Here is a 23,265-nt window from a genome sequence, read left to right on the forward strand (position 1 = left end):
GAGTCAGGTGAGTCAGAAAAGAGAGCAGACCTCAGAGTCTGTATGTACATTCACACACACACCCCTATACCCCTCCAACATGTGCAGCTATTAAAATGTTTCCCTGAGGTTACATATACAGAGGCACACAGTCCCTGATCAAGCAGTATCCAAACATGGCACACAATGTTAGATCAAGCCAGTTTCAGGAAGATTTCATGTACAGTTTCAAGGGCACGCTCTGAAGTCCTATTTGGCATCTGAAGAAAATACCTCCCACTTCAGTTCAAAACATGGCCAAAAAATGCTTAATTAACACAGCTGGAAAATGCTAACTAGTAGGGACTCAAGTCATGCACAATTGTACAAAAGCACCACTCCTAATTACAAGATCACTCAGCCTGGAAGGAAAACAGACCACAGCAGCAAAAGAAACCAGAGAAGAATGACTGGTTGGAAAGGAACCCAAAACTGTAACTTCGTCTCATTTACTACATCTCCACAACCAATATAATAGTTAAAAACTGCACAAATAATAAGAGTGCTGCAGGTATCAAGGTGTGTGCAAGATGCAAGAGGTATTTGTAGACCAAGCAGGGAGGACACTCAAAATGTCTTTCCACTAGAGCAATCACTGAATCTTGAAACACAAAAGCAAAATCTTTTTAAGCCTTTGAGAAAAGAAACTGCAGCAGTGCTCTATATTCCATATCCCAACTTCCAAGTATTTTCACCTTCAAGAGAGAAAAGCTATTCAGACCACAATGACTATACATAAAATGGATTGTGTGCCTAAAATGTTGCATCGATAGCAGGTGAACGTGGGAGCTGTAAGCAAATGTTTATATCAAGTGACGCCTCCTGTAAGCATCTCAAACCCCAGACCCACAATGAAGTCCGTGACCCACAGTACCTCCTCTATCGTAGTCTCTACGGTCATCATAACGATCTCTGCCCCCAAACCGATCCATCTCTCTTCGGGGACCATCACGGTACCGATCCGAATCGTAACGATCACGGTCTCGATACCCTAAAGCAGGGGGAAAAGGCTATAGCATGTACAAGATAGACACAGAGCAATGACTTTCAGAAAACGTTTGACACAGCGGGGGGAGATTCAGGGGGCAGGCTTTAGGCATCTTCCAGCACGTGACTACCACAGTGCTTGGTCACAGAACTATTTATTATTGAAACATTTTATTGCCTTGTACTGTAAAGAAGTATTTACATATATATTCCACTGCACCCAGAAGGTTCACAGTAGAAAATGTGATGAAAAAGCAGGTATTGAAGTACCCCTAGAAAATTATCACCACCATTATAAAAAGTCTTTGTTCTAAGCAAGAGAAGAGTAGAGGAAATGTGCTTTTCTCACAAGGAGGCGGGCAATGCACAGGAAATCCTAGAACTGTAGAGGTGGAAAGGAACCCAAGGGTCCTCTAGTCTAGCCCCCTGAAATGCAGGAATCTCAACATACACGAACTATGTATCTTCTGAACTATAAGCAAACTGTTTATAAAGCTACCTCCTAGGTATACATGAGGTTAGGCAATCACGCAATTACATATAACTCAAGTTTTTTTGCTTCAAAAAAATAGGAGTGAAAACACTGATTGCAATTTCACAGCTGCCATACTCTAATTCTCCAGACTGTTAGACAAGAAGATTTCAGATGTATTTGTCTTCTGATTAAGGCATTCCTTTCTCAAAAAAGTAGCCTGTAGAATGCATGCTTTACAGTCATGAAGCATAAATGTCTGACATGCCTCCATGTCTTCAGCTCATGATATGAACCTGCTGAGTTCATCCCCATTTCAGACTGAAATGGGTCTTCCACATTTCAGTCTGAAAGAGAACAAGGAAAACAGGGATTAGCCTTCAATGCACTTGTGCAGCTAGGACTCCATTTTACGGTCTCTGTTATGCTGTAAAAACATGAACAGAAATCATGCAACATGTGGAGCAACAAATGACTGCATTTTGAGTACCAAGCCAGCTGGGTTGACTGACACGAGACATGTACAGTGGTACCTTGGTTCCCAAACGCCAAAAAGCCCGAAGTAAATGTTCCGGTTTTCATAATAATAATAATAATTTTTATTAGTTTTCAATTTTAAAAAATCGAATATATGCCACATTGTATCAATACCAGATTACCCCACACATTTCTCATTAACATTTAAAAATAATTTAAAAGAACACATTTTTACCCCGCCCCCCAAATCCCCAGACTTTCCTCCACCCCCTCTTCTGGGTCTTCAAGTAAACCAAATCATGTTACATTCCAGATTCCTTTACCCAAATTTCCAACTACTAAACAATTAAACTTGTGGTATACAGCACAGATACTTTAAACATTAAAACCACTTTATACATTACACACCTATGCTTTCATGCTATTTCCCCTTTTAAAATTATCCTAACTGTTCCTTTTTGCAAGCATTTAATCAAGGCACAGGCAAAGTCCGGCCCTCCAGATGTTTGAGACCACAATTCCCATCATCCCTAGCTAATAGGACCAGTGGTCAGGGAATTGTAGTCCCTAACATCTGGAGAGCCGGAGTTTGCCTATGCCTGATTTAATCCATGCCTGATGACCCAATTTATTTACAACTGCTGACCCCTAAATAAAAACCATTTTCCAGACTGTTACCCATTCTTTTTTTTCTTACTTTGGCATATTTAAATCTCCTCCGAAAGAGGCTTCCCATTAGGACAATTCCCCATTTCAGCCCTCCTTCCTTCCAAATTTCTCTCTGTCTCCACAGTTGTGATTTCACCCAAATTGCTCTAATTCCTGTCTGTACTCATATTTAAAGCTCCTCAAGAAGCTGCTACTAATTAAGGCCATTTCCAGTTTCAGCTCCTCCTGTCTTAACACTGGTGATTTTACCAATACAGTACTTTCTCAAATATTTTCTGTGTATGCTGCCCTTCATATTCCCCTGTCTTTTTTTCTGGATTTTCAGTTAGCTCTCCGCCCCCCCCCCCCCCAGCTTACAAATGTTCCCTCCTGTCATTGCCAGAGGGTCTCCCCTGCATCTATTCTTCTTGTTTCCGGTTCTTCCGCCATATTCTTAAAGTGATCCAATCTGGTACTGATGGTCTCTGATATCTTAGCCACACTGTCCATAAATTCTCTTTTTCCATTGGTACGAAAATTCCATAATTTCAGCATCTGAGCTCGTCTCTGGCTGCCCTGCCCCCTGTCCTTCCACTGTTTTCAGCGCAGCCGGTTTTCTTTGGTGTTCCAGTTTTCAAACATTTTTCGGAAACCAAATGTCTGATGCGGCTGTCGGCTATTGTTTCCGGGGAGCCTGCACCAATCAGAAGCTGCGCCTTGGTTTTCAAACATTTCGGAAGTCAAACGGACTTCAGAATGGATTAAGTTTGACGCTTTTGTTTTTGCTATTTATTTTGTGTTTTTGTTTTCGAGGCTTTTTTGGTCAATTTGTTTTTGTGACTGTGTGGAACCCAGTTCAGCTACTGACTGACTGACTGATAGTGTGACTGCAGAAATGGATAAAAAGTCCCCCATCCAAGCAGTGACTATCATCAGTGCAGGTAAGAATTTTTTTTAAAAAATAATAATCTACAATACTGTCTTATTTATTTTATTGATTATTGCTTTCATTTTATGGATCAATGGTCTCGTTAAGATAGTAAAATTCATGTTAAATTGCTGTTTTAGGGGTTGTTTTTAAAAGTCTGGAATGGATTAATCCGTTATGCATTACTTTCTATGGGAAAGCATGCCTTGGTTTTGAAACGGACTTCCGGAACGGATTGAGTTTGAGAAGCAAGGTACCACTGTACAATGAAATAACTGCTAGAAATCTTCCGTTGTGTATTTGGCATCGATGGGAACATAGGTACGGGATACGACTCCAGAAGCCCAGAACACAGGAAGCTGCTTACACTGTCAAACCACTGGTCCATCCAGCTCAGTATTGTCTGCCTGACTGGTAGTGGCTCTCCCAAGGCTTCCAACTCGGGACACAGCCAGCACTACCTCGAGATACAAGGGAATGAACCTGGGACCTTCTGCGTGGAAAGCAGAGGCTTTGCCCTAGAGCCACAGCCCTTCCTCAGTGTGCGTAATTCCCTGCTAGCTTTTTGTAGTAACTGGCTACTATTCAATCTAGAATCATGTGTAGGGAGCACAGGGAGGAAGGGAAGCTACTCTTGTAAGAACAGAATATAAAGGAAGGGCTTCAGCAACTCAGGAGCATGCAGGAAAATTAGAAGAGGGCAAGGAAAATGGTAGTTAGCACAGCAGGCAACTGGTGATGAACTCACGGTCTCCAAAGCTATCCTCGCCCCTGCGGGGAGGGGGGTCATCAAAGCTATCCGTAGCAGGACGGGCCCTCCAGTCAGTTTCAAATCTCTCTGAATCCCGGTTGCGGTCACGATCTCTACCAAAAGAGCGATCATCCCTATCTGCAAAAGAAAGGAAAAGCAACCCAACAGTTAAATGGCACATCCAGTTTCATGGATTCAGACGTCTGCACAGAGGAAAGTAAAAGCACCTACACTTTGGAACTCCCTTACTGATACAGTGGTGCCCCGCAAGACAAATGCCTCGCAAGACGGAAAACCCGCAAGACGAAAGGGTTTTCCGTTTGCAGAGGCGCTTCGCAAGATGAATTTCCCTATGGGCTTGCTTCGCAAGACGAAAAATGACGAAAAAAATTGAATTTTTTCCCCGCTCCAAAACCCCTTTTCCTGAAGCGCTAAGCTGCTAAAAGCATTTTAGCAGCAAAACCGCTAGTCCCCCAAGCCTTAAAAAGCCGTTTTTAGCCCTTAAATTGTCAATAGCGCTAATAGCGCTAATCCGTCAATGGGCTTGCTTCGCAAGACGAAAAAACCGCAAGACGAAAAGACCTGCGGAACGGATTCTTTTCGTCTTGCGAGGCACCACTGTATCAGGCAGGTGCCTTTGCTGTATTCTTTCCAGCACCTCCTTAAAACATTTTTGCTTAGGCAAGCCTCTCCAGACACCTAGAAGTTACATGTGTTTTGATCTGTTTTTAGTTTATTGTTGATTTAAGTTTTAAAATGTTTAAAATATCTGTTTTTTAACTGTCTTTTATGGGTAATTGTAATGAGATTTTTTTGTCAACCACTTTGAGGTTTTATTACAACCAAGTGGCATATAAATTTTGTTAAAGAAAAAAAAGATACACTAATAATTTCTCTGCCGGAGCAATAAACGTGACCTCTGGCAAGATCACAGTGTGTAGGTAAGAGGGAGCAGGATGCTGGTTCAATGTGCTCTGTGGAATCGTGCAGCTCACACCTCCTGTACTGTACTGGGCTGGAGAGGCACTTTTAAGGAAATGGAAACCCGCAGTGCTAATTCTGAATTTACTAGGTACCTTTTGCAATTTGCCCTGTTGAACCCAACAAGATCAAGTCAAAAGCAGGTAAAGCTCATAAGGCCTTTAGCTCTCCACGTCAAATTCCTCCGTACACAGAAAAGACTTGCTAGTAAGTGGGGGAAACTTGGTAGTTTCACAGCTTTATTTTCCAGCCTTTGTGTATAAAATTTAACTGGTACAAGATGACCTCTTTTCACAAAGCCACAGCACTTACCTTTATCCTGAGCTTGATCAGCAATATCCACTCGTATTCTCCTGTTCCCTAGAGACTGAACATACAGTGGAACATTAGCATTTTAAAGCCCATTTTTTAAAGAAGATGTACAGCAAGTTCAAGGTTATATCTGACCAATGCATGTAGAATTGCTTTGTAAATGGATGCACCTATCACTTTAACACACGGAAAAAAGGATGCTAGCAGAATTGTTATTTATTAAACTGACTAAAAGTGACTTAACATAAAAAAGAAACTTCTGAGACATTCATATTTTTAAAAGGTAAGATTAAAACACCCCACCCACTAAAAGAGGCCACAGATTACTAAAAGCCAAAGACCTGGCAGAAAAGAAATGTTTTTGCCTGGCATCCCCAGGTATGTAATGATGGAAGCAGGGATGCCTTCCTGGGGAGAGCATTCCACAAAAGGGTAGCAAATAAAAAACCAATGCCCACTGGACTCTTATCACTCAGGTTCCCGATGTACAATTGTAGAACTTCACTTGTGCCAATGCACTGGGAATCAACATGGAAACAGGGTGCACCTAAGAATAACATTGTTCATGTGTTCTCTCTAATGTGAAGGGTCATGGAGTTTTAAGATGCCTGATGGAGTTGAATTCAATCAAACCAAGGCCCGGATCTTTCACTCTGTCTTTCACATGACTAGAGAAGATTATGTTTATGGCCCACGAAAAGTCTCCAGTCTTGCAAATAGGTTGACACAGGGTATCAAAAGCTTCTGCTTGTGTACCAGACTTCTGCTTGTACAGTGCAACTTCCTCTTCCTCCCTCCCCATTGCACCCTCAATATCTGCAGCAACAAATATAACTGCTTATTTTAAGCTTCCAAGCTGTCACAAACACCCTTAACAGTGTACAGATTTACTTTCCTGTACCTATTATAGCTTTGTCCTTTGCAAAAAATAATGTTGAGGCAGAAAAATGGTTTGGATGTCTTCAGGTGGTATTGTCTAGACTTCAGAGGCAGGATCACTTGCCAAGTATCTGAGATGGCCAGAATAATCTACTTAAAATAGCTAAGGCAGGAGAACAACCATCTGAAAATGCTTTTTGCTGAACGATAGTTAACACTTTTTATCTGGCTTGTCTGAGAAACCTGAGTCCAATTTCTTGACCCAAGTTGCTTCAGACTTGAGACATGCCAATCAGAAAAGGACAGATCACTGCTGTCCTTAAGTACATCAACAGACTGCCCTGAAGATACAAAATTGGGGGGGGGGGGACCCCAACTTCTAAAACGTGGCTAATTTTATCTGATTTTGCTTCCATTCATTGCACTGTGATCTTTGCCATTTTACTATAGATTGTTTTCATGTCACTAGGAGGAAGATAGAAGGGGGGGGGGATTACTGAGCCCACTGTTGGAGACTGAGGTTAACAGGCACTGTCCCAGCTTCTAAAAATATGAAAGGTTACTATTCTAAAAGTGCCTAATTTGATATCAATGTGTTCAGAATCAATGTGGCTGCATCCAACTTCTCAGAAGCCAATTGGAGATAATAAAAGGCAGTCCATTTCAGATGTACACCATGCATCTTCTGAAGCAGTCAATTTTTACAAAAATAAATATATAATAATACATGAGGTAGAGTAAGGTAAGGTAAAGGACCCATGGATGGTAGAGTCCAGTCAAAGGCTATGGGGTTGTGGCACTCATCTCGCTTCAGGCCAAGGGAGCCAGCATTTGTCCACAGACAGCTTTCTGGATCATGTGGCCAGCATGACTAAACAGCTTCTGGCACAACAGAACACCATGATGGAAGCCAGGGCGCATGGAAATGCCGTTTACCCTTCCCGCCACAGCGGTGCCTATTTATCTACTTGCACTGGTATGTTTTTGATCTGCTAGGTTGGCAGAAGCTGGGACAGAGCAACAGGAGCTCACCACTGCTGTGCGAATTCAAACCCCCAAGCTTTCAATCGGCAAGCCCAAGGGGCTCAGTGGTTTAGACCACAGGGCCAGCCGTGTCCCTAAGGTACCTCCCTATTAAGATACTTTATTTCCAGCACTGCTTCCAAATAAAGCATGCATTATTCCATAAACACGTTGGAATCCTCTGTGCATCCTGCAGAAATCCTGAGCAACTGGGATTTGCCTAAGATGAAGAGGTTTCCTGCCCTTAAACTTACAGTCTGCAAACATTATTAGGAAAATAAAATTTCTAGGGAGTGCAACTGTAGAGCCTTAAGAAACCTTACTCTGGCAATCCAGATCCCTGCCAACTCCTGAAAAGGGTTAATCCCCTGAAAACAGTCTTTTAGCTCAAATTATTGCATTTAATGATTGAACAACAGCAGAAGACTCTCGGATGGGGACCTCAGTGTCTGGGCTGAGCAATGCAGGTGGAGACGCTCCTTCAGGTATGCTGAACTGAGGCCATTTAGGGCTTTAAAGGTCAGCACCAACACTTTGAATTGTGCTTGGAAACACACTGGAAGCGTACTTAATCATATGTGGATAGGTTTGCAAGCAGCAACATGGTTGGGCAGCCTGCATAATCTGCCTTCATCCTCTGGTTATTTTTAGAAACATACTGCCTTTTGTGCCCTGAGAGTTTCACATCAGCTGACAGAAATGCACCAGATCCTGTTACAGGTTATCTCTTTGAATGATCCTTTCCTCTCTAATCCAGACATAGATATACCTGCAAAGTGAAGTACTTTCTATGCATCATTACTTCAATCAAGTTTTGCTCCTTTGAATTTTCTCTCCACCCCAGAGGCTGGGCTACATCAAGCCAAGGGATATGACTACATTTCTTGGCAGATTTCAACTCACCTCTTCATTGAGGCTCAAAGCACGGAGCATGGAGTCCAGGTCTTCAAACTCAGCATATCCAAATCCTTTCAACCTCTCTGGATTACTAGGCTCCCGTGGTAAACGAACAGCACTTATCTGCAGTTGAGTGAGAGGGGGAAATATTTTAAGTAACCATCTTCCTACAAAGAAGATGCAGTGGTCGTCTCCAGCTGCCATGCTCCACCCACTGCACTTATTTAAATACATTTTCATGCCACCCTTCACCCTTAGGGTGGCCTTTATAAAATACAAACTTGCATAACTCGCAAGCAACTGAAATCCAGGATAAATGTCCTTGGGCTTTATTCATTTGTTTGTTAAATGTGTATCCCCCCTTTCCACTATATGGTGTTTGTAAATACAGAAAAACACAAAAAATGTTATTTCATAAAACTTATATACTGCTGATAGTAAGAAAACCCCCTCAAAGCAGTTAGAAAAAAAACCTTTAAAAAATTAGTAATAGCAATAAGGGCACTTGAAAAGAGAAAGGCAGGAGCGGACGCAGGTGATACGATTTTCACTCCTTAAATCAGACCACATAATATACTCTGGTGTTTCACACCAGCAGAACGATTATTCTAACTCTTTGATTCTACACACGCATCACTAACACCAATTATTCTTTCTGCTTCCCTTATGACATTGAAACACTGGAGGAACACACCTTTTACAGCACACTATTATGCATGCCTACTCAGGCTCCTCCCATCAAGTTAAATGGGCCTTAACCCCAGCTAAGTGTATACAGGACTGCAGTCTTAACCATCCTGATTTCAATAAAGACTGCTTAAAAAGATGCTACTTTATTCTAGGTCAGGAGTACTCAGAAGGTAGATTGGAACCAACCAGCAGATCACTTGAAGCTAATACATTTCTATTTACACTGCACATTTGTTGCTATCAAAGCTACTAAATATATATTTAGACTAATGGCTAGCAGGGAAGAATCTTCTTCAGTTTTTGACCACCACAGGACAGTTAGATCTTTCTTGGAGCTTGACTCAAGATAGGTGTAACAACAAAGAAGACCAATGATGCTTTCCTTTATTGTACAGGAAGTTCCTTCCAACATCAAATGCAGTTTCATCACACCCGTCTTGTTTCTCTTTAAGCCCCAAGCTATGTACAGCATTTCAAAACAAGAGGCTTGTCTGCTGGGAATTGTGATTTCTCCTTCCAGCATGCTAAATCACTAGAGGTACAATTCCCAAGCCATGTGACAAGAGAAACCCTCATGTGCTGTGTGAAATAGCAGTTCACATGAGTCCTGAGAGCACATCTCACAAGAGCTGCCTGTTGCATCTCTTCACAATTTACAGTTCTGGCCTTGCCTCCTTCCAGTCTAATTCTAATTTATCTACTTGCACTTTGGTGTGCTTTCAAACTGCTAGGTGGGTGGGAGCTGGGACCGAACAATGGGAGCTCAACCCATCACAGGGATTCAAACCGCTGACCTTCTGATCAGCAAGCCCTAGGCTCTGTGGTTTAGACAGGCATGCCTTTGCTTTATTGCACTTTGCAGATATTGCTCCTTACAAGAATGTGGGTGCAGCTGCAGGAAGCCTGGCCACTTCCAGGGGAAGGAAACCCCCCAGTGCTGGCGCCACCACCCCTCCTCTTCTAGCCATGGGAGTGGAGCAGGCTGGAGACAGATTTTTCTCCTCCTGCCCCTGCAACTGGGGTGGGGTGGCTTAATAGACTACAGTATAAACATAACTTTGATATGCACTGGGATATCCCAAAAATTGTGTGACTTGCTTTATTGCGGTGGCCTGGAACCGAATCCACTATATTTCTGATCTATGCCTGTACCTGCCAGATGTTTGGACACAAGACCCCTGACCAATCACCCAATCAGCAAACTGCATGAAACACCACTATTTTAAGGGGTGGCTGCCTGCTTTGGGCTAACCAGAAGCAGAAAACTACTCTTTACAATTGAGAGGTTTGTGTAGCATAAAGCTATTTGAAAATAGTAGAGTTGGGTCTGTTGCTGCCTGCCAAACTGTAAGGTATTGAGAAGCTAGAAACAATATAAAAATCCAGATCATTCTTCTCACTTTATAAAGCGTTCTTCACTTCATCAAAGAGGCCTGGGATTTCTACCAGCTGCTAGGGAAACTCCTGTGGAGTTTCATACCAGAAACATCATCTTTAAAGACAAGGCATGTGCGGAATTTCTCTTGACATTACCATTTTCACACAGCTTAAGATAATGCTGCTATCCTCTCAAGGTGACACAAAAAATACCTGGATTCTTATTGAATGCTTTCTGCTGGATTCCACGTGGCGCTACCAGACCGTGAACCTTAAAGCTACCTGTGAAATACTCACATTAAGCCCTCTGAAGAAGTCCTTGATGGACTCTTCTGATACATCATAGGGCAGGTTTCCCAGAAAGGCAGTGTAGGGGGGTGACTTTGGGAGACGGCTTCTGTCAATATTGGGCTCCCGAGCTGCCCGAGGTGCAGTAGGCAGGATGGAACGGTCAATTGGAGGGGCTCGGTACACATCATCATCGTTGCTATGCCAGGTGGTAGAAACTAGGAGGGAAAAGCGTTACACATTAGCAAACAGAGCATTTACAATGAACAGCAAAGAATGTTCAGCCTCCATTTGACTTGTGGGCAGCGAGGAAAGTATTGGAGACTTATAGGAACGGTCACTATTAGACAAGAGCACCGCCTCCACAAACCACCCCAAATTGGATTCTTTTTGCAAGTAAACAACAGCCTAATAAAAATGCCATGCCACTTCATAAGCAATTTCCCACATTCTAACTCACAGAAACACAAGGAATTGGTTCCAAACCATCCACTCAAAGAGAACGTAGGGGAAATGGTTGTTGCTACAAGGGCAAAAAAGCAGCCAACTGTCCTAAAGAACAACTCCATCTTAGTAGCACTTGCAATGACTGCTGACAAATGTTCACTTCAAGGTGTGTAGCTGAGGGCTGTGATGACTCTCCAACACCTTGGAGAGGTGATCACAAAGAGGTATTCTAAATGAACCAGTGCCTCCATGTGCAGGGAAAGATGCTGCAACAACACTTCAGTCTTTTGCAACCTCAGGCTACATAATACAGGGCCCACCCTGAATGCCACTCTCTATGTGACTGAAGGCAAGTGACAGTCCTGCATGCTCATAAAGTTTCCATGGGCTGCATTTCTTAGGAAGATACACTGCTTAATGTCATTGCATACACACCAAAAGCCCACCAAATTAGAAATGGGGAGGGGCTTGTGATAGCTTCAGAAGGACTTAGTACTGGGGAGGAATATGGTACCTTAGCTCTGAAATTGTATTAGCTTCATTAAGTGCTCCAAGCATCCCCAAAGCTAAGCATGACAGCAGAGATAAGACACCACCCCTTGGACATAAATTTTGGCTTCTTACCATGGCTGGAGATTTCCATAGCTGTCCTAGTTGACACTTATTTTGTTTTCTCTAATAGAAAAAAAATAACTACTTACCCAAAATTCATTATAAAAATGCAGCAGAGAACAAGAAACTGCTAGTATTGGCCTTCCCCAATATGGTGCCCTTCAGATATAGGACTGCAACCCACCATCATCCTTGACTATTAACAATGCTGACTGGGACTGACTGCAGTCCAACAACAAATGTATGACACCAGTTTGGAGGAAAGAGATAATAGTTGAAAAGTCAAGATTAGAAGAAACTCCAGGATGTTTTCTCCCTGACACCTAGAAACTGTTCAGCAGAAGCGAAGCAACCCCCCCCCCCCAACCAAACACCATTATTATGTTTTATCTTACCATCTCCTTCCAGATCGTCTGTCTCATCTGCCCAGCTAACTGGTTTTGGAACAAAGGTGGGAGCACCACCGCCATCCTCTGCTAGGAAGTCTGTCAGAGTCAGGGTCTTCCCCTTCTTGTTCTTCTTCTTAGCTGTAAGAAATAGAAAAAGTGATAAAAAGCCGCTTCAAAACGTTGGAAACTGCTATTGTCCTTTACTGTTCACTTGCATACACAATGCCGATCAGTCTACTACTGATTTGAACACAAGCAACCAAACCAACCGATCTCAAAAGACAGTAGGAACTGCCATTAAGACAGGAAGACATTGTGTTACAAACCCACTTTTCCACAGCAACACCCAATCACACATTTCAGCACAACCAAAACATACACTTGAATTCAAACAGATTCAATTTCAAAATCAGTAGAAAATAAAGTGTTGTACAGCTTCATTCCCCATCATTTTCCTGTTGTGACAGTGTTCTAAGTTATCCCATCCATAGATAGCCGTTTGTAATGAGTTCTTGGTAAGCCAAGAAAATATTGGTATTCTGCATTGTAAAAAAGGAAAGTGTTTGCAGAGAGGCATTTCATCAGGAGAGAATTTCAAAGGCAGGACACCACTGCTTCCTTTTTGGGGTTCAGAGGAGCAAAATTTAACAAAGGAAAGAAGCTAGCAGCATGGCCCAGAAATGGGATCAGGACAGAGAGAAGTCATCTTGGGTCCAGATGACCTGCTGAGCCAGAAGCTCACTTCCTACTCAGCTTAAGCCAAGTCACACAATGGCTTTACAAATGAGGTAAACATCAGGGAGAACTCTGTCTACCCAACAAGCCTCCACGAATCCACAAACCAGAGAAGAGAACTGTTGGCCAGCGATAATACTCAGAGCTCTATATAAGACTCCTCTTCATAGTTCTCTGTCAATTGTACTTAACTTGTGGGAGGTCTCTTATTCCACACTGGGGGAGTTTCTGCCTCCAGTAAAACTCAAGAGAACTGTCCTAGTTACCGGGGATCCCCAATGATAAAGAATGCTGCATAACTTATAATAGAAAAACAGTCAACACCAAATGTTAAAATCCTAAACACAAAGAACACAACTGCCACTTTGTTCACCTTAATTGTTATATATTTTGATGGCACAGCAAAAATTATATTGTGGTTTTGCCTGCAAGGGAATCTAGCAAAAGTCGTCTACTCAATACACAGAATGCTGGAATTAACATTCAAAGATGCCAGTTGAGGGTTTAAAAAACAGTAGGAACCCTTAGAAGCTTGCTATCCAACCTACGTGGTTTAAATGGCCCTTAAATGTAGCATTAAGCAAACCCTTCCTGTTAAAGGTAAGGAAGTGTAACACAAGAGTTTTATCATGTACTTTCATAGATGAATAAAAATCTCATTTCTCAGATTGGATGGCCACACCAATTTTTATATGTGGAAAAATCACCATGAGTCAACATCTATCACAGGATCACTATTTGTGTCAAATGCGCTCCACAGAAAATCCCAGTTTTGAAATGTCATGAAGACTAATAAAAACTAGAATTCTACAGAACGCCTTTGGGCTTTTACCATGTCAAAAAAGGAACGCAAAAATTCAACCTATTTCTAGATCTTAGGTGAAAGCCTTAAAGCCCTGGCAAAGGAACCAGCGCTTCCTAACAATGGTAGAAAACAGCCTACACACAGAGCAGATAACCTTCTATCCTAGAAGCACACAATTCTTTATTCTTGGAAGTCTGCCCTTTATCTTATGTGTCAGACAGACAGAATGGGAGGGTATTTGCTATGAGCTGTCAGAATTTGAAACAGAGAAGAATGCTACCCTAAATGCTTTTAAAATTATTAGGGAAGAAAGTTTTGTTTTTGAGCTTGATTATCCTATCTGAAATGCTGTTAAATATTACATACCAAAGTTGTTGGCCCATACAGTGCTGCTAGAAAGCAGACTTGTAAGCAGAGGAACAGCCTCTAGAAGAAAGGAGGATCTGGAATAACTGATACTATTGAGGCCACAGAAATGTCTTTAGGGAACATCCTTTCCAATGTAAAAGGGGCACACAATGTTTCCTACTTCTCGGAAGAGTAATGCACTTTCTGTTCCTTAGAAGCACAAACTCCCCCTTAGAACAGGTGACTAACTGGGCCGTAGCAGGATTATGCTGTCCTTGGCTGGAGGATAAAACATACTGAGAGGGGGAAAGAGTAAGGAGCTAAAATTGGGGGAGAGGGAGGAACGGTGGACAAAGTCAGTTTAATTCTTTATAAGCAAGGATTTGCAAGCTTTAGCTGGCCTTGGTGGCCATGCCACAACCTTTGCTTGCCAGAAGCCTTTCCTACCCACCCCAAGGGGGGGATTCTTGCCTGTGATCTTATGCTCCAGGGACACCTGGAGCTTAGTACTGCTGGAACAGCAAGCCCCTACCTGCCTTTCCTAGGTAGGTGGTGATGGTGGAGACAAGGCTCTGCCATACGTTCTCTCTGACCTTGTACACTGCTTCTATTTGTCTCCCAGCACTAGAGAAGGGCAAGGACTCTATTCAGAATAAGGGTAGATTAAGGATAGACCAGGTTGGCAAGTCCCCTACAGTGTGCAAAAAGAAGTATGGAAAAAGAAGCAATCTGCTATGGAGCTGGGTGGGAAGTAAAGTGGGGAGAGACTGCGTGGCCCCCTCACATGATCTCTGCTCACATCTCCCTACCTCTCCTCCACTGCAGGAAAACTAGAGGGCAATGTCCCATTTATAAACTGCAGTGTTTTCATCAGCTATCAGTAACATTCACACCACAGTTATATACCAAAAAACATGATGTGTGCAACAGCCACAATATTTACTGAGAGGAGTCAAGTTTTGAACTCGGGTCTCTAATAAACAAGCCCAACGTTTTGTTTATTACATGGAGCTGACCCACCAGCAAAAGCACTTATCCAGAGACTGCACTTGTGTTTTGTGGATCATCTAACTTTAGGCCTTTTAAATTTTACTATTATTGTCTATATACAGGCAGTTCTATATGGAGCTCTTGGGGGGGGGGGGAGACCTTTAACAGTCCCAGCAAGAACGAATTGAGAAGCTCCAGCAGGCTGTATCGGACGATGCCCCAATAACATTCCCAGGCTGCTAGCAGGAGAGAGAGGGGTTGAATAACAGAAGACTGAAACTACTCTTCTAATATTTACACAGCAGCTCTATTTTATCAGCTACTATTGCACCAATGTAAGCAAATTTTGCACAACTCTTGATTCATCAATTTTCGCTGTCCTTTCATTTACTTACATTTATATACTGTCCAAAAACAAAGTTCTCTGGGTGGCTTACAATAATAAACATATTGTTAAAACTTATCAGCCATAAAAACAAAATAATACTGCATAATTTGAAGGGAAAAAAATTGGTAGGACATAACCTGGCATATGAATTTCCATGACTTATGATGATGTCTATCCTCACTCATACTAATGCCAAGTGATGTTCTGAACAGGCACTTACTACTCACATCTTGGCAACTTATCACTGACTGCTCTGCATTCCTTAAACCTTTGTCCTGGAGTAAAACAAGTGCGTGTATATAGCACTCATGAACTCCCCCGTCAGGAACAGTCTATCTTGGAAAGAATTATGGAGAACGAAAACAAGCAGCTTCAACTCTGCATTTATGGTTATGTTAAAAGCTGCAGCCATGATGACCAACAAGCTGGAGATTTCCACTGCAATTACCAACAGTAATTGGTGAAGAAGCAACATTGAAGCATTATGATTCACTGCTGATAGGGTGATTCATTATATACCACATTCAATGCTGTTTCAAGAAGACTACAGATTCGACTAGGGCTGGATCCTGTCTCCTAAACCACAAGCAAACAGAGAATCCTACTCCCTGTGTGAAGGGCATGGGAAATGGACCCAGTGCTATGGACTGGAAACACCTAATGCTTTTGAGCTACGGACACCCATTTCATTTACTTACTTTCTTCTGCAACCTGCATAGTAATTGGCCAATACTTGACCAAAGATAAACGGCATGGTTTTAAAATATTTGCTCCCTCCCCTCTCTTATTAAGAGTGCAAATCCTACAGTAAAGTTACTGGGTCATGTTTATCTGCCTCCACATTGTGATAATTTCAATTATGTCATCACATTGTGACTTCATGGCAAGGTTGTCAGAATATATGAAAAGTACCCTTCAAACATAGGCTGCTTTGCCTACTTACAGTGAGGGAATCACAGTCTCATCATTGTTGTGCTTTGGAGAAGTATGTTTTTTGAGCTTCCCAAACAGACTCTCCATTTCCCAGTGACTAGAAGAGACTGGTATTCCAATGAGATCAACATGCCTGTGAGTGGAAACCTCATTGTAAAGGGTCCCATTGGAAAAAGGAAAAGCTGCGTGCATCTCTGTGCACATGTGAGGCTCCTGTTTTAATCACAGTCAGCAAGTATCACAAACAGCAGGGCTGGGAAAGACTTCATGAGAGTCTAGAAAGCTGCTAACCCTTCAAGTAAGTACTGGACAAGGAGATTATCCGTGTCCAGTATGACAGATTTGTACAGCCTATATACTAAAACTGGACTCCAATTTAATACACAATATTGATACACAAATGCATTTAGTGTTCAAATACAGCACATCCTTATAACAATCTTGTAAAGCATGTTCCTATTTTTCCAAAAACTGGTGGGGTAGGGAGGGTCAAAATTAATCGCTTGCTCATAGAAAGGCAATATTTGAAATAGGCCATCCTAGTTCATGATGTAGCCTTGGTCACTTTTCTACACAAACACCACTGTACTGTCAAGTGTGTAGCTTAGGAAACCTCTTTGTAGCATGCAATAAAAACAGGACTTTCTGCATTGCTGTCCAAAGGCTCTAACATATAGCTCCTCCACACCACCTTTGGGATAGGAATATTCAAAAATACAACTGTGGTCCTTTCAGTTCACTGTCTTCATAAGAGTATCTTCTCCAGGCTCTTTTGAGACTGGAACCCCAAAGGCCAATGTAAAAGGAATTACATATAGGGCCCCAACTTAATCTTGTTAACAATACACCTTTCTCTTGGCTTTATTTCCCAGTTGTTTTAACATTTAAACCACAAAACCTTCACACCCACAACTCTCCTCCTGCCCTAATTAACATAAAGCACTGTCATATCCACTGCAGATAAATCAAGTTTAAATAGGAGACAAAACTGCTGCATGGGCCCTAGGGGCACTCCCCAAATGATGTGATCAGACAAGATCTATTTCAGTGAAAGGCAGGAAAGACCTTCCACTGTGCTTTGCTCATCATACTGCACAGTAGTAATCTCAAAGCCCAACCTGTAAACCAGGCATATGTAAACTCGGCATTCCAGATGTTTTCGGACTATAGTCATACCTGGGGTTACAGACGCTTCATGTTGCATTTTTTCGGACTGCGGACTGCCGAAACCTGGAAGTACCAGAACGGGTTCCTTCTGGGTTTTGGCAGTTGTGCGTGCGCAGAAGCGCCGAATTGCAACCCGCGTGTGCGCAGATGCACCACTGCGGGTTGTGGACATGCATCCCGCACGGATCACGTTCGCAACCCGAGCGTCTACTGTACAACTCCCATCATCCCTAGCTAACAGGACCAGTGGTCAGGGATGATGGGAGTTGTAGTCCCAAAACATCTGGAGGGCCGGGTTTGCCTATGCCTGCTGTAAACTGTCATGGGGCATCAGTAGAAGCTCATTTTTATTGACTCAAATTTCTATCCAGCAATGCCCAGAGGCTCCTACAGCAGCTTAATGATATCAGTACAATAATTTAAAAACATAAATTGAAGTGTAATAATTACCTTCTTACAAAGATCAAGCATATAAAGTTTACCGGGCATAAGATATGAAGCCTTTGCCCTAGACAAATGTCAGTACCATCTGTATCAGCAGCTCACTTTGACTTTTGCACATCCAAAATACAACTAAGACATTTGCCCAGTTCATAATGTTTCAAACTGTGGTGTGGTTCCAGTTAATACTATCGGTTAACAATCCATGTTGCACATATTCTGGTTTAAGGTGACTCCTTGCTTTGCAACTCAGAGGACAGATGATGAGGCTGCAAACCTTTTAGTGTTGTATTTTTTTATTGGTATAACTATTTGAAATATAAAATTAGCAGCCTTAGATGCTCAGTCACTTACAAAACTGAATGCAATGAAAATGCCATTTAAAAAAACCAACAACCCACCAGTTTCCTTAACAAAATATTACGAGTAAGCCCTTTTGGAGTGTTGAAGTTCAGGCTGGTAAGGACAAACACACACAGAGTACTGAACTATCAATCAGCTTAGGAATTATTTAAAAATTTAGTTGGTTAGAAGCAGGCAGCCTACTAACTGCATTTTTAACAAACTAGATACCTTCACATGCAGCCATTTCCACTTTCTTTTGTCCCCCATGGCATGGCACTCTTAAAAGTGGCTATCTGTATCACTTTCTCAGTGGCAACAAATGCAATGCTAACAAGCAAGAACTGGACTCAAAACCTGCAGGCTCAGTTTGCATCAAATGGCTGACAACTCAGAGAGAGCAAGCAGTACAGCAAAGTCACACTGCAAAGATACACAGTGTTGCTTGATCTTATATCACCAACCCTGTCAAAGATCAAGAAAAATACTGAATAACCCCCACATGGCTGAAAACAGTTCTTCTTGCTGGTATAGGGTATTCATAACCCAACACCAGTCCCTGCCTATATTACAGGCCCCCCATTTTGCCAAACAAGACCCCATTATGCCCATATTGTTCAAACCTGCAAGGCTGTTTTCGTGGCATCCCTTGTTCTAAAGAACTGGGTCAGAAATTAAGACCTAAAAGCTACTGTCAAGAATAGATACAATTCCTGTAACTTAGCTGAGGCAGCAGCAGCAGCAGCCACAGAGAAACTGCTGTTGAAATACAATCTTCCTGTCCTATCATAACACAGCTTTATGGAACTGCTTATCAAGTTTATCATCTGAGGCACAAAATATATGCTCATAAGGATTCTTTGAGCAAGTCACCATCTCTCAGCCTAACCCAATTTGCAGGTTTGTTTAAAGGCTAACACAAGGATATATAATCAACCCTTATACAAAGGCCTGACAAGAAATATAAACTTTAAAAAATCTAATGAATAAATGCACTATGCCAATGCAGTATGACAAAAGAATACCTACCTTTTTTTAAAAAAGAGGAAATGGGTTAGCTCTCTTTTCAATTAAGACTGCAAGTGAAGGAAGCTTGCCAAACTTACTAGATTGAATAATATACACTGCACTGACCTATGAAAAACAAATGCAACCAGGTTTCAAGCTCTACTGTGTTTTCTTGCACAGCCCACTGTGTCTACGCAAGATGCAAAAGATTCACAGTTGTATAAACAGTAGTTTCCAAACTTTGGCAAGAAGGTAAATTATTTAAAGCCATCATTCCAGCTAAGACTTTAAAAAAAAATGTGTATGTGGTTCAACCCCTTTTAATTCCCCTAGGTGCTAAAACCCCCAATCAGTTTTACAGTGGACTCAGACTTATGGAGAGAATAGAATTCAATGCCGTGCTCATACGAGCATTTTTGCTTGCCAGGCTGAACAATCTCCCCTCTTTTCCCATCGCATGCTGTTCTGAGAGTTCTCCCAACCCTCCAGCAGATTTGGGGCAAGCGGTGGGGGGGGGGTGAGCTCGTTACACTAGTGCTGGCTTTCACAAGTGCACCAGGTTTGCTGAATCCGGCCCACAGGAAAAAAACCCCTCAAGTATTTAAGATGTGCTTCTCAAAGCATTTGCAATGGTTTGTCCTACCATTAGGAGTCAAACAGCAGAATGCCTGATCTCTGCAAAGACCATCCATTATGACAGAGGTGTTTCATTTCTGGCAGCAAATGTCTCAAAGTAAACTGTAGAATTCTAATAGAATTATGTCTGGTTAACTGCAATACTATAGTATCCAGCTAACAAGATACAGAAGGTGTGCCCTCCCATTTTCCACTTTAGTATTTTTAGTGCAGCTATTTGGTGCAGTCTGGTGCATTTCAAAGGCATATGGAAGTCAGCCACCATACTAAACCACTGGGAAAAAGTCATGCCTGGCAGAGATCGACCCACAACATCTAAACAGACACAAAGAACTTATCACCCAAGCAGACAGACACAAAGAACACTTACACAAGAAACATTCACACTTTGTTTTGTATGGAAGATGCTGCAGTGCTCCTCCCTAATTCTTAGGGATCCCTTGTGCTGTTACGCGAACCATATTCAGAGATTAAAAATATGCCACATTATCTTGGCAGGTCAGAAGAAAAGAATGAAATACTAAAATCCTCCTCACCTTGAGCAGTCCTCGAGCTTCCATTTTCAGCAGCGGAAACCACTCCAGGAGCTAAGAAAGTGGAATGTTGGAATAAAGTAAACAAGGGATACTCTATGCCCCCCACCAAAGCCAAGCAACTGGGCTGCAAAAAGTGTAGTGTGGGAGGTAAGCTCAACATGTAATGAGAACCTAAACACCAAGGATGGGGAACCTGTTGCCCTCTGGGTGTTGTCTCCTAGGGAACTCTTGGGACAGGATACTGCGGAATGACTGATGCCCAGTTTCTCTATTACTGAGAGCTACTCTGTTTTTCAAATACCAGTCTGGGGGCAGAACAATCTAATATTCTCAATAATATTTTAAAAGTATGTATCGATTTGTGAACTTCAAAATTTAGAAATAAAATTATATGTTTAAAAATCAGCTTCATTGTCATCTTGTAAGGACTTACTAAATGTAACCGAAAACAATCTTTTTTATTGTGCAGATGTAGGGAATTTAGTACAGGTGAGAGATTTGCCTGCAGAACACAGTTCCATGGAACACAGCTATCAGTGTCACCACATATCCCTTAGACGGAAGAGTTGGACCTTATGAAAAGCACAAACAGCAATCCTGTTACCTGGCAATGGAGGGAAGAAAGAGGTGCTTTCCGAGTCAAATAAATAACCTATTCAAAGCCCATCAACTTCATCCTGAGGTTGATCTTAGGCAGATGTATTTTCCATTATCCAAGACACAAATTGGAAGTGTTACACTAGAGCTTGGCAGACTATTGTGCTATCAACACACAGAAATAAAATTAACTCTCCAACAGGAAGGCACAAGCATCTTCTACACAGATGGCAATGTGCTATGTCCCCATCAAAATAGGGAAGTAGTGTGCAAAGAACAAGAGAAGCCTCATTTTATGTTAAAGCAGAAATGCATACAGAAAGCATGGCAAGTAGTACCCTATAGACCCAACTCTTCCAGCAAAGACAAAGCTATGCAAGCAGCAGGAGTCAGGCCGCAACAGACCCAGCATTCCAGACATTTGATGGGTAAATTTTATATTTGAGAAATAGCCTGCAACTCACAGCATACATGCAGGAGAATTAAATGGTAGACTGGGCTGCAACGCTCCAGACTGCAGGCAAGGAAAGCCATTTCTGAATCTTCCCCCCATGTAGGGAAGATACTAGCATATCAGTCGGTGTTTCTAGTCCAGCCTGATTTTGCACTGTGCTCATTTTCATGGGGGTGTTGTTTATAGAGGGGAATTTTATATGATCCCCTTTCCATTATGAAGGTCATTCTACCACCTCATCCTCCTGCACCTATAGACAAAGGCAATCTTTTCAAGACTGGTGGTGTGTGAAGGAAGGGAACTAGGAAACCAAGTGGCAAAATGACTGGCCCAAACCCACACAGCCCAATACACCAGGTGTTATGAGAGATATAACAAAGAACAGCCTGGACACTTCCCTAGTATCCTGCAATGGCGTAAATAGGAAGGCCATCTTGGGACAGAGCAAGAACACAGCCTCCAGAGAAGCCAGATAACAGAAAAGTAGGAGGCCAGAAGGCAACCATACTAGGCAAGTAAGATCGGGGGCCGTGAACGTGCATGGAAAACTTCTCTCCCTCATGGAGAGAGCGCAGCCCTTTGCACGTACACAGGAGTCTCAGCAACCGCTCCAGCAGCCCTCCGAGGTGGGCTGGTTTTCTCAGCCCCCCTCCCCGTATTACAAAGCAGGGCCGAGAGTGGGACGACGGTCCTTCCCCCACCCACCCAGGCCACCCTGTGAGCTCGGGGTCCAGGAGGGCTTCCGGATTGACCTCTCGGCTTTGCTAATTCCTTCCCGGGGTGGGGGAGAAGGGCCCCTGAATGCCACCCGCTGCCGGGGGCGGCGGCGAGGGAGGCGGAGCGGGGCGGCAAGCGCCGGCCGACGAGCTCCCCGCAGCCTCCGCCCGCCCCGCCCCACCAGCCCGGGCGGCGGCGAGTCAGCCGAGCAGCACCCACGTGGGCGCCGCCCAGGTCCGCCCGGCCCCACCTCGCCCGCGCCTGCGCACTGGCACGCGGCCCACGAAGGTGCCATCTGCCGCCCCCCCGCCCCCTCCCTGACGGAGCTCCGAGCGCCGCCCGCGCTCCCCCCCCCCACCGCCGCCCGCCCCCACACCGAGAGGCCGGAGCGGAGCCGCGCGAGGCCGCCTCGTTCGAAGCCGCGCGCAGCTCAGGTCTGGGGGCGGCTGGAGGGCGAGAGGCGCCTTCTCGGGGGACGCGCGCCCCGCTCCCGCCGCCCCGCTCCCGGGTCGGGAGGGAGGCCGAGCCCGGCGCCGCCGACCGGCCTGCCTGGACCCGGAGGCCCACGCGCCCCGCGACCGCCGCTCACCTGAGGCCGCCATGTTGGGAAGAGGGAGAGAAGGCGAAAGGGCCCGGATGCGGCCGTCACGTGATTATAGCGAAAGAGGCGCCTCCTCCTTCCGAGGGGGCGGGTCCGAAAAAAGGGGAGCGGAGGGAGCGGGAAGCCGGGGAGGGAGCGGGTTGGCGCCGCGGTTCTCAGTCCGGAGAGGCGACGTGGTCGCGCGGTCGGGCGCAAGCGCGAGGGAAAGCGGAGTCACGTCGAGCGGAGGCGAGGCGGAAAGTTCGAGCCCCGCCGTCGGCGGCGCCTTGAGTTGGGGGGGGCTGTCGCGCAGCAGGGGGCGGAGGGCGGCCAGTTTAAGATTGGCTTTACTGGCCCGGTGGGCCACACCTGCGGACCTTCCCTTCTACGCCTCCCGACCATGGCAGGGGGT

General features: G+C 43.8%; 1 protein-coding gene across 2 annotated transcripts in view; it reads right to left on the reverse strand.

Annotated features, from left to right (window-relative positions):
* The window catches only part of EIF4B (eukaryotic translation initiation factor 4B), a 35,022-nt gene extending 11,991 nt beyond the window's left edge, over nucleotides 1-23,031 (reverse strand). The window contains exons 1-8 of one of the 2 annotated variants that reach the window (XM_083428255.1): nucleotides 22,863-23,031; nucleotides 20,506-20,556; nucleotides 12,183-12,314; nucleotides 10,738-10,946; nucleotides 8,380-8,496; nucleotides 5,575-5,629; nucleotides 4,279-4,419; nucleotides 893-1,009 (exon numbers count right to left, since the gene is read on the reverse strand). In XM_083428255.1, coding sequence (XP_083284381.1) covers nucleotides 893-1,009; nucleotides 4,279-4,419; nucleotides 5,575-5,629; nucleotides 8,380-8,496; nucleotides 10,738-10,946; nucleotides 12,183-12,314; nucleotides 20,506-20,556; nucleotides 22,863-22,875 — 835 coding nt within the window. In that variant the 5' untranslated portion in view covers nucleotides 22,876-23,031. Of the gene's footprint in view, nucleotides 1-892; nucleotides 1,010-4,278; nucleotides 4,420-5,574; nucleotides 5,630-8,379; nucleotides 8,497-10,737; nucleotides 10,947-12,182; nucleotides 12,315-16,140; nucleotides 16,283-20,505; nucleotides 20,557-22,862 lie in introns of those variants that run through there. The other variant, XM_083428256.1, reaches the window with a different exon arrangement.
* Nucleotides 23,032-23,265: the final 234 nt, after the last annotated feature.

This window comes from Podarcis tiliguerta (assembly GCF_965153285.1).
Source record: "Podarcis tiliguerta genome assembly, chromosome: 2".
Lineage (NCBI taxonomy): Eukaryota > Metazoa > Chordata > Lepidosauria > Squamata > Lacertidae > Podarcis > Podarcis tiliguerta.